Here is an 18,118-nt window from a genome sequence, read left to right as displayed (position 1 = left end):
CCTTATTCCACATGCTAGCTGTGCCCCCTACATGGCTTTTTGCAAGCTGCAAACAGGACTTCTTATGGCTTGCTTTCAGAAATTGTTTTCTTCTTGCCACTTCCATAGAGGCCAAATTTGTGGAGAATACAACTAATAGTTGTCCAGTGGATAGATTTTCCCACCTGAGCTGTGGAGCTCTGCAACTTCTCCAGAGCGACCATGGGCCTATTGGCTGCTTCTCCAATTAGTGCTCTCCTTGCTTGGGTTGTCAGTTTGGGTGGATGGCCATGTCTTAAAAGAAATGTAATAATGCGGGGTGCTGGTGTAACAGATCAAAGGTCCAATATCTGTAGACTAAGATTTACCGCACACCCTTAGTAGAATATCTTTCAGAAATTAACAATTTATTCAATATGCACAAAATCAGTTAGCATATGTACACTGGAAAAATGATATGCGACACAGATTACTGACGTTTCGACCCCTCCCGGGTCTTACTCATAGGTCACTGAATCCAGGTGTAGTATGGGAGCAGAACTCAAAAAAAGGGAAGGGATGTCCCTGTAGTATCCAGGGGCTAATAATCTCAGAAAATCGGTTGTGGTGGTATAGGGTGACTATTTCGGCTGTGGACCTTGTTTGCAGTGTGAATCAGCGGCGTTCCTGCACCTCACAGAAATCTGCCTGCAAATTTGATCGGAGGATGAAACAAGTTGAAACAAAATTCGTGCATCTCAAGAACTGTGATGTTTTCTTTAGTTTTTTTTCCTAGTAGGAAACAAAACTTTGTAGCCCAAAACTGTTTGTGTGAGTCAGCCATTACAAAATAGGCAAAAGTTTGATTGAACAACTAGATAAAAAAAAAAATAATAATAATCCCTGGTGCCAAACGCAACCATCTTCAACCATGTCCGCTGGCATAGTGACTCAGAAGGGTTCTGCAAACATTCACCTAGTGGCGGAAACCAGTACTGCAAGTGTCCCACCCCTTTTATTCCAGAATACAGAAATCATTTAATAAGTCCCAAAGAGGACTGGTGTCCTGCCTTAGGCTATGTGCACACGTTGCGGATTGGGGTGCAGAATTTTCCACACAAAATCCGCATCTCCTGGCAGAAACCACAGGTGCAGATTTGCCGCGGATTTTGTGCGGTTTTGATGCGGATTTTACCCCTGCGGATTTCCATTATGGAAGGGGTGAGAAACGCTGCAGTTCCGCACAAAAGTAGCATGCTACTTCTTTTGTTCCGCAGTGGTTTTCATGCGGATCTTTCCGCACCATTAGCACAGGTTTTTTTTTTCCACTTGACTTACATTGTACTGTTAATCACTGTGCGGAACTGCAGCGTTTCTGCGCGGAAAAATCCGCTGCGGATCCGCACAAATTCCGCATCGTGTGCACACAGCCTTATACTTCGGTATATAAACACAGATACAAGTCTTTCTAATGAAAAGATACAACTTCACAGCTCCCTAAAGCCTCCTATAAAACCACAATAACGTGATTGAACTAATTATATAAAAATCACCTAATTGTAAGACTGACGGCCCAGAGACACACAACAGACAGCATGCAGTGAATTAGGCAGTGGTTGTGAGCATCGGAGGTGTAAATCTGTGAATGACGGCGCCGTCACCATTTACTGTTACACTACTGTTGTTCTAAGACATGGAGAACAAGATGTTAAAACTGCCTGCGCTTCCAGTCCCCGTCCAGGTGAGCACGCATTTACTGTGCAGACTATAGAAGCAAACCTCAAACAGGTGTGAACATGAGGCAAGGGACTAAAAGCACAACGTAACAGGTGCACGTCCTGGAAGAAACAAGGAGCAGAGGGAAAAAAACACGTCATCCAGGAGGATACGGTCCCCGGAATAGGGATCCTGCACAAACTAATCTGGAGGAAAAAAAACTAAGCGAGGATGAAAGCGTTGGTGCTAATTCAGGGCATAAATATTTGATATTAGGGAAATCCAGGACTCACGCTGGGAAGCACAGAGGACGACATCTGACTGAGGAATGGTTTATTTATTCTGCACATTAAATTATTTAGGACACTAAGTTTTGTGGGTCAGAGCCCTGATGTGACGGCATGCCGCCTCTAGATCTGGGAGTACGGATTCCTTATTAATGATGGACCAGCACCATTAACAGGCAGACGGAAAGTATTTGGTGCAGCACTTTATTGTAACTTGGGTCACTAAGTTATAACGGCACATTCTGGATTATAAATAGGTAAGTAATAGGGATGGGCGAACGTTATAAGGTGTTATCTGAGCATGCTCGAGTGCTAACCGAGTGACTTCGGCGTGCTTGGACAGTATGTCCGAGTCCCTGCGGCTGCATGTCTCGCTGCTGTTACACAATCTCTGCATGTCTTGCAGCTAACAAACAGTGGCAAGACATGCAGGCGCGGGGACTCAAACATTGTCCAAGCACGCCGAAGACTCTTGGTTAGCACCCTAGCATGCTCGGATTACACCTTATCCCAGCACACTCGCTCATCACTAGTAAGGAATATTATATTCATTATATAAGTTCTATTAAAAAAAAATAAAAAATGAATATTTGCTATTTACATTTTGAAAAAAATAAAGATTTAGTGACTAGTTATTACATTTACTTCCATAGTAGGGCGCCACCTGGTGTTCAAAGTGTATGGCAATGGTCATGTCCTCCTAATGAGCTGGTGGACACACATGCTCGGTTACTCTCCCCACGGTCAGGTCTCTGCAGAAGCCAATAGAAATCGTTTTATGCCTCACTTGCTATTTCTAGTGGTTGCTTGATGTGCACAGAACTGGTGCGAGGAGAGTTACTGAATGTAAGTGTCCGCCAGCATGTCACCACACAAGTCAAAAAACACTTGGCAGCACTGAGTTTTGTTTTTTTCAATAGCATGCAAATGGGAAACAAAGTTTATTTTTTTTATGATTATGCAATATTTCCAATAATTAATAGAGGATATGTTAATATTAATTTATCGTGCCTTTAGGAGCAGGCCACAATTTATTCCACCATCAATATACTCCCCACCTGTCTATAGCAAGCTATACTTTTTTGCTTCTCTTTATACTCTCTAAATCCCATGATGCATCAGCACATCATAACATGGACAGCTGGAGAATGTAAAATCTCAGTCTCCTTTGGATTCTTCTTCTCTGCATGTTCTAAATGAGCAAATAAGGACCAAGTGAACGGTCATAATTATCATTATAATCATGAGAGGAGATGTATAATCATCATCAGTAACTATGATAGGAGACTCTTTCCCCTTATGAAGAACATCAGTGGTACGTTCTATGCAGACTCATCAGATGAAAAGTTCTGGTAACTTGGATAGTGTGACCTTCTTCATGAAGAATAAAGTAATTTAATCTCAAGACTCAAATGAGGAGAAATCCATGAATTTTGAGATTGAAAGGGGCAAATAAATAACAGTAATATATCTACTCATACTTCATGGCATCCACGGTACTTCTCTTGATTAGCCCGCGAGGAACGATGTTACATGACATCGTGCCAGGACAGATAATCAACAGAGGAGCAGTGAATGCAATCATGGAAGAGGCAGTTCTAAGGGCTCCCATCCAGTGGTACACATAGTTGCAGAATGAATTCATTAAAAGAAAAATAATAACTACTTCAATTCAGCTTAGTACATTGTCAAGGAACTGGCATTTAAACATTAAAGGACATCATCACCTGCTCTGCTGAACATGTAAAAAAAATCTCATTGACTTAAAGACTTTAGCAAGATATCCATTTGGATCCTACTATAGTGCTGCAGACTCAGCACATTTTACCATCAAAAGTAGAAGATCCAGAGCCTAAACCAATTCAACAATATTAATTTTACTCATAACGATGTGACTACTATATCATGCCTGGTAAATACTATAACACTTCTGATCTGCCACTTTTTGGACTTTTATATGAAAAAGCAGTCTTTGTTTATTTTATTATCCACAGGATAGATGATAACTATACGATCGCCGGGGTCCAGGTGTGAGAAATAGAGTTTACTCAGAATGTGTCAGCTCCACTGTTACTGGTCCATAACGTGCTTCATTCACACGGTACTTTGAGACCCCAGTTCTTATGACTGGTGGGTGTCCCAGAGGTCAGACCTGAAGCCATCATACATTTATACCTTCTCCTGATACATGTCAATTACAAGACAACACATTTTAACTTTCAATTTTTTTTTAAAAAGGGTTAACATTTTGTTTCTGTCCATAATTTGTGCCAGAACCAATAAATACTGTAGAGCAGGAGTGGAATACCCTCGCACACAATCATTTACCTTTTCGATCAGTTCATAGCACTCTTCCAGCTTCAGAGCCCTGTTCTGTAGGGAGGTGGAGGCTCGGAGATACACATTGAGCCATTCTTCATAGACACTGTCAGGAATAGCGGCTACAGCGAAACAAAGTGTCCTCAAACCTGAAGGCAAGGCATAAAGAAGCATAATGTCAGCCCAGGGATAATATACAAAGGTTCTTCAAGGTGGCACATTCGGCGCACGTGCCAGGAATATCTCCAGACAAACCGATTCATGCTTCAAGAAATCGTCCAACATCTACCGGAAAAAGAAAACCGGATACTGGTGCTCCTAAAGAATTCCTTCTTGGTATAGGTCAGTCCGTGTACACGTTCAGTGTATACAGTGGATATAAAAAGTCTACACATACCTTCTAAAATGCCAGGCCAAAAAAAAAATCATACCAAGAAGAATTATTTCAGAATTTTTCCACCTTTAATATCACCTATAATCGGTACAAATCCATTGAGAAACAAACTGGAATCAATTTGAGGGTGAAAGAAAATAAGAACCACAAAACTAAATAAAATAAGTGTGAAAAACCTCTTATAATTTGGGATGTGGCTGTGTTCAGAATTAGGCAATCACATTTACACTCATGGTAAATAGACAGGGAACAGATTCCATAATTTCTGGTGATTCTGATTAATTCCATAGCAAGTTTAGCTCTTTAGTTCTTAGTTGCATTTTACAGCAAAAGTAATTTTAAGTAAACAGCTTACAACACAGCAAAGGGATATCATTGATTAAGATATCATTCAGAGAACGGTACAAAAATGTTTCAAAGCATTAGATAAACCTTATACAGCACTGTGAAGATGATCATCAAGAAGTGGTTTAACTGCCTCATGATCGTCCACTGTAAATAAACGTTGGAGCTTGCTGGGCTTTGTGCAGTGGCGACGTTTTTCAATGGTCTGCGGCCTCGCAGGACCCTGCGATTGTGGTAAAGAGCTATAGCTCCGACAGGTGACATCGGGACCCGATTAGATCAGGTGCCAATGATGTTAACCGTTTGTTATCTTCTAGATGCTGCTGCAATCACTGCATTTAGAAGATAGTGAGAAGGAGAGCGCTCTGTCTCTTACCTCACCGGTGCACCCTTAACGTAATCACAGGTGAGCCGAGCGTTATCATGGCAGCCAGAGGTCACATGTTGACCTCCAGGTCTGCCAGGTACAGTGGCCTGTTGGACTCAGCAGCCAGTAAAAATGACAGTTCTCTCGCATTGCAGTACATGTTGCTATGCATCAGAACAGTAATCGTACACACAAAATTTGAAGTCCCATACAGGGGCTAAGTAAAAAAAAAAAGTTATAGAAAAAAAAAAAGTTGAAAATGTTTTTAAAACCATTTAAAAGAAAATAAGTAAAATAAAAAGAGAAAATATAACACCAACAAACATAAATATTTATGTATATGTTATATAGGTTCAAATCGAAAACTGAGCAGCACAAAAAAGAACATGGATGGAACTGAGGCTTTAGTCAAGCTGGAGGAAATTACGAGCAGTTCCAAGTATCAGTCAGTTTTACATCAAAACCTTCAGGCTTCTGCTAAAAAGCTGAAGAGGAATTTCACCTTTCAGCACAACAACCCTAATCATACCTCACTGGCGCAGTGTGCAAGCCTGCAGGGACGTCAGACAGCCAGAGCTTACTGCGTCTGCGCAGGACACCAGTACACAGCGCAGGCGCCGGTTTTGAAACGATAACAGCGCTGAGGGGGCGGCGCCGAAAGCGCAGGAAGATGTGAGTGACGGCAGAGGAGCTGGCCAAGCTGGGGAGTGAGGACCCGCCTACGTGGCTAGAGACAGGAATTGTGGCTAAGTATAAAAACGCTTTATTTGGGGTATACTTGAACCTAAAACTAAAAGAGCCACCTTGTTAGAATGCAGCATTACTGCTGCACAAGGTGGCTCTTAGTTTATAACGGCTGGAGGGGGTGACAGTGGCCCTTTAACATTTCTCAAGAGCGTTGGTAAAAGTCAGAAATATCTGGTGTGAAGATGGAACATCTGACTTTAAGTGCAGTTGGTAAATGTGCACATTTATCACGGCTTCTTGGTAAATGTAGCTGAGAAGGGTGTAATAAAAAGTGTAATCTGCTGGTCAGAGTCAGAATTCTGTGACTCAAAGTTATTTTTACCAACACATACTGGTAAATGTAAAGATTTACCAAATCGCCCAGGTAAAAGTCCAAAATCATTCGTTTCGTTGGAATACATCTGACTTTTACCAACACTGTTGAGAAATGTTCACATTTACCAAGACTTCACGGGTAAAAGTCCAATTTTATTTTTCATTTTGAGCTTTTACCGACGGCCTCGGTGAATGTCCAGATTGACCGGTAAATCCTAGGTTTTACCGGCCTTCTGACTTTTACAGTAACATATATATACATACATAGCATTTTAACAGGAGTGTAGACTTTTTTATATCCGCTGCATGTCCAGATTGCGTCCTGTGGTACACACTTTAAGGTGGTAAAAGGACATCGCGGACAATTACTTTTTAGATTACGATATTTGTGCGAAGCCCAGGAAGTTGCTCTGCAGCACTTATGACCGATGCATTAGTTTAGTAATATCACAATACATTGCACTGCATCCAGTGACCAATAGACGCTCGTGTAAAGCCATTACTAACTGATTATCACCATAAAATAAGCGAATGTTCATTTACATTCCAGGTTGTTCTAGTGACAACCAGGGGACACGCTGACCTGAAACGGCCCATCAAGTATTCACCAAGTCGGCGGATTTGCTCCACAGAGGAACTGTAATTCCTCATCTTACCTTCTGTAGCAAACTGTTCCAGATGTTTTAATGTAATTTCTTTGTACTTGGAGGTTTCAGCCAGGCGGTCATAAATGACTGTGTCCTACCACAGAAGAAGAGATAATGGCAGAAAATAGAACTTCAGTTACATGTAGTGCATCAGAAGGTGGGAGCATCCTAGGAGATGGACATTTATTCACACAGGCAACTTTGGTTTAAATAATGGATGACATCAGACGTGCACATAGAAAGAGGACATCAGTGTAAAAATAAGGGGGAAATTAGTAATTTGCAGGTTTTATTTTTTAGATTTTAGATCTGTGAATGTCGGTGAATTAAAAGGAACCTTACAACTTGCCCGGGTCCCCAAGCCTCCAGCATGTATTTATTTCTATGTTAATACCCTTCCTAACGAGCCCAATTTATTGACTAATTGACTGTTCTATACTACAAAAAACAATGTTATAACTGTATGGCTGATATGCTAATTAGTGGGTGACTAGTCATAGGAGCGTGGTTTTCCCCAGACCAGTCATCCCACTAATCATGTTATCATGTCCCTGTGGGCATGAGTAATATGATTAGCAAGAGCGACGTCACCGAACCTCTGCCTCCCTGACAATATACAGAAAATCAGTAATATTGTTATGCCAAGCCAGTGTCCTAACCACACACACTGGCCTCTGCCACGTGCACACTCAATAGCCCATACGCACACGTCCACCTATGACACACACTCATCTCTGTCCCACACACACACACACTCACTTCTGGCACCCAAGCGCCCATTTCTGGCACACGCACGCACCCACCTATGACACACTCACCTCTGTCCCACACACACACTCACTTTAAAACTTTAATACACTCACCTCTTACCAGTGTCCTGCACTTCTCCACTGCTAGTCATGTAACCATAGACTGTCACGTGGCCCTAAGGTCCTGGCAGGACTTTCAGTCTATACATACAGTTGTTATTAAGTTTTCAGACTGACGCAAATTTTGGTTTTCACAAAGTGTGCTACCTTAGTTTTATTAGTTCTTGTAGGAAGAGGTTTATATAGTCACTGAAGTACGATCATCAGCATTTCATAAGTTTTCAAACTTTTGACAAATGAATCAAGTTTATAGAAAGACTCAATATTTTCCTAGGCCAAATCCTGACTGATGACCGCCCATTCTTACCTAATCAGTCCTGGGAGTTTATCGCAATTTTTGTGTTTTTGTTTGTCCACCCACTTTTTAAGGATTGACAATAAGTTCTGAATTTTGCCTAAGAACACTACCATAAATAAAGAACTGCACCTAAACAACATCCAAGAGCAACTTCTCCCAATGATCCAGGAGTAATTTGGTGATGATCAATACTTTTTCCAGAATAATGGAGACCATGTCACAAGGCAAAAGTTATAACCAACTGGAGTGGTCACTCCTCAAAAAGTGGGTAGGCAAACAAAGACACAGAAAATGTGATAAAAAAGCAGCACTGATGAGAAAAGTCTTGAAGACGGAGTCACCTTTGTGTATATTGAGTCTTTACATATACATGATGTATTTGCCAAAAAAAAAGTATGAAAAAAAATTATGAAATTCTGATAATCGTACTTCAGTAACCATCGAAACATCTGCCTTAAAGATCTAAAAACACAAGCAGCAAATTTTGGGAAAACAAAATTTGTGTCAAGTCTCAAAACTTTTGGCCATAACTGTAGACTAAACAATGGAGGAAGGACATATCAACTCCCTGATCCACCGTTGTATCTGTGACCTTAGGAAACAGCTGAAGTTGGACATATTTCCGACATTCAAGGACAGATCCTCAATTCGGTATTGTTGCGCTAAATCTGGGAGGTATGCATAGGGTGATAGAGTGTATTGTAAGTGTAGAATTCGCTCTATTCTTCTGTGCATTGCATGTTTCTGTACAACTGTCTGTTTAGTCCAATTTCATCTTCAGTTATTAAAGTAAGTCTAGCTGCATATGTGTTTTTACATCATTGATTTGTTAGCTGGTTTCTATCAGAGATCAACAGGCCAGCACTCCACTTCGCCTCCACCACCCTGCACTGCAGAGGTGAGAAGCAAGGATGGAGATCCCTCAAAGCTGCAGATCCCTCTACTGTGCGATCGTGACTAGCCCCACATCTCTGAACTGATGACTATGCCGTAATGAGTGTAAAAATAGCAGAGGCTTCCACCACAGCTCTTCTATACTGTGCTCATCAGCATCCACCGCAGATATTTGGCACCAGGTTCATTTATGTTCTGTATACACTCTATTCTCCTGTGCACTGTATGGTCTTGTGCACAACTCTGCCAGAGTCATTTTATAATCTACCATACACATCAATATAGCTGCATGCATGTGTTTTTAGATCACTGATCTGTCAGCTGGTTTCCAGCAAAGATCAACAGTCCTGCATGGAACCCTGCCCGACCCGACGGAATGCTGCCCGACAAAACCCTGCCCGACCCGACGGAACGCTGCTTGATGGAACCTTGCCCCGACGGAACCCTGCCCCGACGGAACCTTGCCCCGACGGAACCTTGCCCCGACGGAACCCTGCCCCGACGGAACCCTGCCCCGACGGAACCCTGCCCGACCCGACGGAACTCTGCCCGACGGAACCCTGCCCGACCCGACGGAACTCTGCCCGACGGAACCCTGACCGCCCCGACGGAACTCTGCCCGACGGAACTCTGCCCGACCTGACGGAACTCTGCCCGACGGAACCCTGACCGACCCGACGGAACTCTGCCCGACAGAACGCTGCCCTGACCCGACGGAACCCTGACCCGACGGAACGCTGCCCGACGGAACGCTGCCCTGCCCGACGGAACGCTGCCCTGCCCGACGGAACGCTGCCCTGCCCGACGGAACCCTGCCCAACGGAATGCTATCCGAAGGAACTCTGCCCTGCCCGACGGAACCCTGACCCGACGGAATGCTGCCCGACGGAACTCTGCCCCGCCCGACGGAACCCTGACCCGACGGAACTCTGCCCTGCCCGACGGAACTCTGCCCTGCCCGACGGAACCCTGCCCTGCCCGACGGAACCCTGACCTGACGGAATGCTGCCCGACGGAACTCTGCCCTGCGCGACGGAACCCTGACCCGACGGAACTCTGCCCTGACCGACGGAACTCTGACCCGACGGAACGCTGCCCTGTCCGACGGAACGCTGCCCTGCCCGACGGAACGCTGACCCGACAGAACTCTGCCCTGCCCGACGGAACTCTGCCCTGCCCGACGGAACCCTGACCCGACGGAACCCTGACCTGTCCAACGGAACGCTGCCCAGCCTGACGGAACGCAGCCATGACCGATGGAACGCTGACCCGACAGAACTCTGCCCTGCCCCGACGGAACCCTGACCCGACGGAAACCTGCAGAGAAGCAGGGTGCTGATGGGAAATACTGTTTTAACATTGTAGGAATAGGACTGCCCATTCAGTTATGTGCAGGTGGAAGCATAGAGGGGCAGATGGAGGTGAAAAATGACAAGGAGATATAAAAAAATAACCTTTATCTTGGGGTAACGCTACATTCACTTATATGAATGCCAGAATTAGTCTTAGTCTGTATATTAATATTAAACGGGTTGTCTGGGAGTTTTACACTGATAGCCTCTCTCTAGAATCAATCAATATCCGATCAATGGGGGTGGGATACCCAGCACCCCCTTGGATCAGCCGTTACTGATGCTGGCGCTGGATTCGAATAGGCGGTGGATGTGCAGTACCCGGCCTTGGTCAGTATACCATTTACAGAGTTCCGGAGCTGGGACAGGGAACCACTGATTGTCGGAGGTGCTGGGTATTGCATACTCACTGATCAGCTGTTGATGACCTACCCTAAGGATAGGTCATCAATGTAAAAGTCCTGGACAGCCAACTTAAGGTACCACTGCAGTGTTTCTTTTTATTTCAGCTCTAGAATAGTGTTATAAGTATTAAAAAATTAATAAATTAAAAAAAAAAAAAAAAAAAAAAAGAGGGGGGGGGGGGGGTGGATGTTCCTCAACCCTAGTGTAATATTCAGAGCCACTGTCTTCAGCTGATCGGAGAGGCACAGAGAACAGATGGAGACTATGTCTGGTGAATATACTACTGGAGGCAGGGAACTTACATTAGTGACGCCACTCCAAATACCAAAAAACCCCGCTGGAGTGGCGATTTAAGGAAGCTTTAACACATGTGCGCAGAATTATTATTAGGCAAGTGAATATTTTGACCGTATTATTTTATGCAGATTTTACAACTCTAGCTGTGTAACCTGGAATGCTTATTGGATGAAGCAGGTGATGTTCTTTTGTGTAATGAGGAGGGCGAGGTCTAAGGATGCAACATCCTTTATCAAGGTGTGCAGAATTATTAGACAACTTGTTTTCCTCAGGCAAAATGGGCAAAAAAACGTTTCTGGCTCTGAAAAATAAAAAAATGGCTAAAAGTCATACAGAGGGATGCAATACTCTTGAAATTGTTAAGCTATTTGGGCATGATCACGTAACTATCAAAAGTCTTGTTGCAAATAGTCAACAGGAATGCAAAAAACATGTCGAGAACAAAAAAAAGACGCACATTAGAGGGTATCTGTCTTTAGGCTACAAGTCCTGCAGTCGTTCTGTGAGCGCTGTGAGAATTCCCGGATGTCAGGAGGGGCATGACCGCGGTTATGCAATTTGCATACATGCAGTCACATGCCGACTAGCCGTGTGCAGCCTCACTCAATGCAAGTATATTCCGGACACGTCTAGTCGGAATGTGGCCTCAAGTGTGCAAATCATATACTTGCAGTCACATGATTGTCTGCCCCTGGCGTCAAAGAATGCTCACAGAGTGACTGCAGACTTGTATCCTCAGGCTGAACAAACCCTCTAAATGCCAAAAATGTGAGCGGAATCTATGCGGGAATTGTAAATCTCTCTTACAATATATGCCTATAGAGCTTCTTTCTAATACTCCATACTTAACATTGTATAAGAGACTTCCAGGTCACACAGAGCGTTGTGTGACTGACAATCTGCAGAGCAGTGACGTCACTGAGGAGCAGAATGGCGCGTGATACTGGGGAAGACGGCGGTAGGCGAGTATATTACCGCACTCACACGACACTACATTATACACACAGACTAGGAAGTGCATGTACATTACTTACAGCCCCTTTGCAGTACAGTCTCAGTTTTCCTGATGAGTTACGGACAATCACTGACATGCGTTTTCGATTACTGCAACAGAGGAATTTTGAGTCAAAATGTTTCCAGGCAGCTCGGAGGATTCATATTAAAAACACATAGAAAATTATTTAGCTTACGCAAAACTTATGAGGGATTTCCCACTACAGACATTTCCAGACGTAGCAAAGATGAAATGATTGATAAGTATCGGCGCTCACTCCAATACTGAGTAAGCGATGGCACTACGCAGTACAGTGACATGTGCCCCTGACAGTGGCCAAACTGCTCATAACATGTGCTACACCTGGAAGGAAAAGTCATCAGTGTCCGACTGCAGCCTTGGACAGAAATGGCAATGGCAGCTCTATGTGAGATGAGGAATTTCAGAGGCGAAAACCCAAGATCCCCCAACAGGTGGTGATCCCACAGGTAGGTCCCCACTGCGCAGTGTGATGTTGTGCATGTCTATACTAGGGATAACCCTTTAACTGCCAAAGATAGTCTTCTCCTTACAGAAATCTGCCCATATTTATTTTTTACTTTTAATTATCCTTACTTATATAGCGCCATCATATTCCACAGCTCTTTGCAGATATTTTCATAGCGGTCCTCATTTGGGCTCAGAATATAAATTCCCTATCAGTATGTTTTTGGTGGGATTTGAACCCAGGACCCCAGAGCTTCAAAGCAACTGTGCTAACCACTGAGCCACCATACGGCCCATGACATAAGGCCACGCATTATCCTATCACAATTACTATGCACAGTAGGGGTCAGTGTGCGGCTGTCACTTAGTTAAAGGCGCAGTGGCTTTCTTCTGCATTTTTAAGATGTTAGCAATTTACTTGCTGCACAGTTTTGCAGAAACTATTTGGCCATTAACAATAAGAATTTTGTTAATGATTTTCTAGTAACAAAAGAAAACCAATACGCCATACCTACACCTTGGCTGGGTGCTCACCTCCACATGGGGCCCCAGCTTTACTGTGAAGCACCAAACTCCTCCCTGTAAAAACATGTCATTCTACGGAAATACAAGGCTTGAAGCGCTTTTTTTTTTTTCTTTAGCCCTTTATGCTTCAGCATCCCTCTGTACTTTTCTGGGAAATTCATGAATAAATTGATAACCAAGTCTGAATATTCCTCCTTTTGATATCACTATTTATCTACATAGAGAACATGCTCAGCACCATCGCCTACCGGTTCCCCTTAAGCATTATTAAACCTTTAAAAGCCAAAACAGAAGAATATTACCTTGTAAATTCCAGCACATGTAGTAGCTGAAACCTTTCCTCCTGGCCAAGCTGCAAGAGATTGCAGAAAAAGTTACTGCTTGAATAATACAGATACATGGGAATGTTGTGGTTCACTTGATACCCACCCGACAAGTCTTAGAGATCTACGCTGTTCCCAGCTGTCTTATCTCAACACAAGATTTCCTGAGTGAAATGGTCCCTGTAATGGAGGCCATACAACTTACCTTATTTTCTATTCTCAGGAAGAAATACGCTTTCTGTCTATACTATGCCAAGTCAATAATATGCCCCCAAATCCAGGAGGGTGGCTGTGGGCTGGAGGAGAGGACCTCTACATAACTGGCCAATATACACTATATGCACATTGCAGGGTGGTCATATGCATGTAACAGGTTTATACAGAAAGGCCAGGCCATGTATGCTCCTCACAAGCAGAAATGGTCATACCTGGAAGGCATCTGACCCACTATAGTATGGAGTCACACAGTAACAAAATCATATGTTTCTATAATAGGAGATACGATCTTCACACCATCACGGTGTACATAGATATCACACTGATCAAGAGATAAAAGACAGTAGACAAACATACACGAAATAGTATAACAACAGATAAGATAGTAGACATTATGTAGATAGCATACAGTATATAGATCGTATTTACACCACGTTCCAAATTATTGTGCAAATTGGATTTAAGTGTCAAAGATGTAATTTTTTGTTTTTCACATGAACTCCTTGATGGTATTGGGTCTTAGGGCTCACTGGATCACTGAAATTAATCTCAAGCACCTGTGATAATTAGCACGTCAGGTGAGCCCAATTCAGGGAAAAGACGGACTTAAGACAGACGTTCCATACTGTTATGCAGGCCACAGGTTTTAAGCAATACAGAAAGAAAAATGATCTCTCTGCTACTGAAAAGTGTCGAATAGTGCAGTGCCTTCGACAAGGTATGAAAACATTAGATATTTCACAAAGATATAAGAGAGTGATCATCAAAGATTTGTGGATTATACAATGCACAGATGGCTTTGTGCAGATAAAGGCATAATGAGCAAGGTTTCTGCCAGACAAATTAAATGGATTCAGAGAGCAGCTGCTAAAATACCATTACAAAGCAGCAAACAGATATTTGAAGCTGCTGGTGGCTCTGGAGTCCTGTGAACCTCAAGATGTAGTATCCTTCAAAAGCTTGCATTTGTGCATAAACCTACTATTCGGCCACCCCTAAATGGTGCTCACAAGTAAAATGACTGCAGTAGGCCCAGACATACATGAAGACTAGTTCTAAAACAGTCTTGTTTACTGATGAGTGTCGTGCAGCCATGGATGGTCCAATGGATGGAGTAGTGGATGGGTGATGGATAACACCATGTCCCAAGAAGGCTGCAACATCAGCAAGGAGGCGGTGGAGTTGTATTTTGTGCCACACTTATGGGGACAGAGCTGGTAGGCCCCTTTAGAGTCCATGAAGGTGTGATAATGACCTCAGCAAAGCATATAGAGTTTCTGACTAACCACTTGCTTCTGTGGTACAAAAAGAAGAAACCGTAGCAAAATCATCTTCATGCTGACAATGCACCGTCTCATGCTGCAAAGAATCCCTCCGAGTCATTGGCAGCTATGGGCATAAAAGGAGATAAACTCATGGTGTGGCCACCATCCTCCCCTGACCTTAAACCTATTCAGAACTCTTGGTGTATCTTCAAGCAAAAGATTTATGAGGCCGTTCACATCAAAACAGCAGCTCTGGGAGGTTATTCTGACATCCTGCAAAGAAATACAAGCCCAAACTATCCAAATACTCACAAATTCAATGGATGCAAGAACTGTGGATGTGATACCAAATAAGAGGTCTTATTATAACTTGGCCTGTTAAGATGTTTTTGATGGAAAAACACCAAGGTTACTTACGGGTAGCCGGTTTTTCCGGAGCCCATGACGGCACACCTGAGAGAGGGGATCCGCCCAGTCAGGACAGGAACCCTACTGAAAATAAAAGGGCGGTACCTCTCCCTCGCTTCAGTTGGTTTTCAGAGCATGAGAGGCCCCCCTGGTTAGTATACATGGCAATCCAACACCACATTATATTAACTAAACACACCCAAAACAATAGTGCACACCGAAAGGGTGAAAAAAAGGGGGGGAATATACGGGTGCCGTCATGGGCTCCGGAAAAACCGGCTACCCGTAAGTAACCTTGGTGTTTTCCCTTCCCCCATGACGGCACACCTGAGAGAATTTTGTAGAATGAAACCTTAGGGAGGGACCACCGCTTGGAGCACCCTTCTACCAAAGGTTAGGTCAGCAGAGAAGGAAAGGTCTAGCCGGTAGTGTTTGAAAAAAGTTGAGGGTGAGGACCAGGTAGCAGCCTTGCAAATTTGGTCAATTGATACCTCAGCTTTCTCTGCCCAGGAGGTAGCCACGGCTCTGGTGGAGTGAGCCTTGATGCCGTCAGGAACCGGAGTGCCACTTGCAGAATAGGATAAACTAATGGCCTCCCTGATCCATCTAGCAATGGTACTTTTAGCTACCCCGCACCCTCTTTTGCTACCCTGAAAGGCTACGAATAGGGTTTGGTCTTTCCTCCACTGATTAGTCACAGACATGTATTGTAACATAGATCTTCTCACATCTAACATGTGGAACCTTTGTTTCCCTGGATTTTTAGGATTACTACAGAAAGATGGTAAAGTAATCTCCTGACTCCTATGGAACTTTTGAACCACCTTGGGGAGATAAGCCGGGTCTGGTCTTAGAACAATCCTGTCATCAAAAACCTGAGTATAAGGAGGGCATATTGACAGGGCCTGTAAATCACTTACCCTACGTGCCGATGTTAAGGCTACTAGTAAAACTGTTTTAAGGGTAAGTAACTTAGGTGATAACTCCTGCAAAGGCTCAAAGGGCTGTTTAGTCAGGGCTTCTAAGACCAAATTTAGATCCCAAGGAGGGATTTTTGGGATAATAACTGGCCGAGATCTACTACAAGATTTTATGAATCGTGAGACCCATTTATTTGAGGCAAGATTACAATTATATAGGGCCCCCAAGGCAGAAACCTGAACTTTAAGGGTGCTGGTTGCTAACCCAAGATGTAATCCTGCTTGCAGAAACTCTAGGATAGGACCTATTGGAGCCACCTCCCCCAATGGTTCCCCCAGGAAGTCGAGAAATTTTTTCCATGTCCTACCATAGATTCTAGAGGTTATGGGTTTTCTGCTTTTCAACAGGGTGGAGACTAACCCTGGAGAGAATCCTTGGCGACTTAGTAACGCCCTCTCAAATTCCAGGCTGCGAGATGGAAGCCCTTCACCTGAGAGTGGGTCACTGGGCCCTGGGTTAGCAGGTCCGGAACCTCTGGCAGGATCCATGGGTCTGTTACCGACATCTGCCTTAGAAGGGAGAACCAAGGTCTCCTTGGCCAAAAAGGAGCTATGAAGATGATATTCGCCTGATCCTCTCTGATCTTCCGGATCACAGCTGGAATCATCACTATCGGGGGGAATGCGTAGGCCAGAGAAAACTTCCAAGGTATCAGTAGGGCATCTACTGCGAAGGGATGTTCTCTCGGATTCAAGGAGCAGAACCTCCTGACTTTTCTGTTGTGGGAGTTGGCGAACAAGTCTATCTCTGGTGTGCCCCAGGCTTGGACTATTTGTTGAAATATCTGGGGGTTTAATGACCATTCCCCCTGCCTTAAGCCTCTGCGACTCAGGAAGTCCGCTTGAGTGTTTTCTGTGCCTTTGATGTGCAATGCCGACAGAGATGACAGGTGTTGTTCTGCTAGTTGAAAGAGTATGTTTGATGCCTGCATGAGGCCTTTGGACCTCGTTCCCCCCTGATGATTGACATACGCCACCACTGCTCGATTGTCCGTCAGGATTCGAGTATGGCGACCCCGGAGTAAAGGAAGAAAATGTCTTAGGGATTTCTCCACTGCCCACAGCTCTTTTTCGTTTGATCCATAGTTCTTTTCTCGTATGGACCAGGTCCCTTGTACAGAGTGAGACCTCAGGTGAGCCCCCCAACCTGTACCGCTTGCGTCGGTCGTGATAATGTCTATGACCGGATTTTGCCACCGGACCCCCATTGTCAGGTGGTTTCTCACAGTCCACCAAACTAGGGAATCCCTTACGCCCAGGGAGAGACATAGATTTCCTTCTAAATGCCCTTTTAGCAGTCTTTGGGCTGAGAGAACTTCCCACTGTAGTTGTCTTAGGTGGAATTGTGCCCATTCTACTGCCGGAATACACGATGTTAACGAGCCTAGAAGGGACATTGCCTTTCTCAGAGTCATTGTCGGCTGGCGTATTGCTGTACCGGTCAGATTTATTATTTTGTCTACCTTGTTATCTGGAAGAAGGCAGAGCTGACGTTCGGAGTCCAGTATTAACCCCAGGAAGGACTGTAATTTTACTGGCAGCAGTCTGGACTTGGGGATATTTATTATCCAACCCAGCTCCCTTAGAGTTGATGTTACCACTGATACTTGATGAGTGCAGTGGGACTCTGATCTTCCTATTACCAGGAAATCGTCCAGATATGGGACAATGACTACATCCCGGGACCGGAGGTATGACATTACTTCCACCA

General features: G+C 44.1%; 1 protein-coding gene across 5 annotated transcripts in view; it reads right to left on the bottom strand.

Annotated features, from left to right (window-relative positions):
- ATP8A1 (ATPase phospholipid transporting 8A1) overlaps positions 1-18,118 on the bottom strand; it is a 263,767-nt gene that overhangs the window by 77,607 nt on the left and 168,042 nt on the right. For all 5 annotated transcript variants that reach the window (XM_077279834.1, XM_077279833.1, XM_077279835.1 and 2 more), the window contains 4 exons: positions 13,518-13,567; positions 12,245-12,314; positions 7,105-7,189; positions 4,290-4,429 (listed from right to left, as the gene is read on the bottom strand). In XM_077279834.1, the coding sequence (XP_077135949.1) occupies positions 4,290-4,429; positions 7,105-7,189; positions 12,245-12,314; positions 13,518-13,567 (345 nt within the window). The remainder of the gene's footprint in view (positions 1-4,289; positions 4,430-7,104; positions 7,190-12,244; positions 12,315-13,517; positions 13,568-18,118) is intronic.

The sequence above is a fragment of the Ranitomeya variabilis genome, chromosome 1, assembly GCF_051348905.1.
Source record: "Ranitomeya variabilis isolate aRanVar5 chromosome 1, aRanVar5.hap1, whole genome shotgun sequence".
Taxonomy (NCBI): Eukaryota; Metazoa; Chordata; class Amphibia; order Anura; family Dendrobatidae; genus Ranitomeya; species Ranitomeya variabilis.
This window is presented reverse-complemented; position numbering and strand designations above follow the sequence as displayed.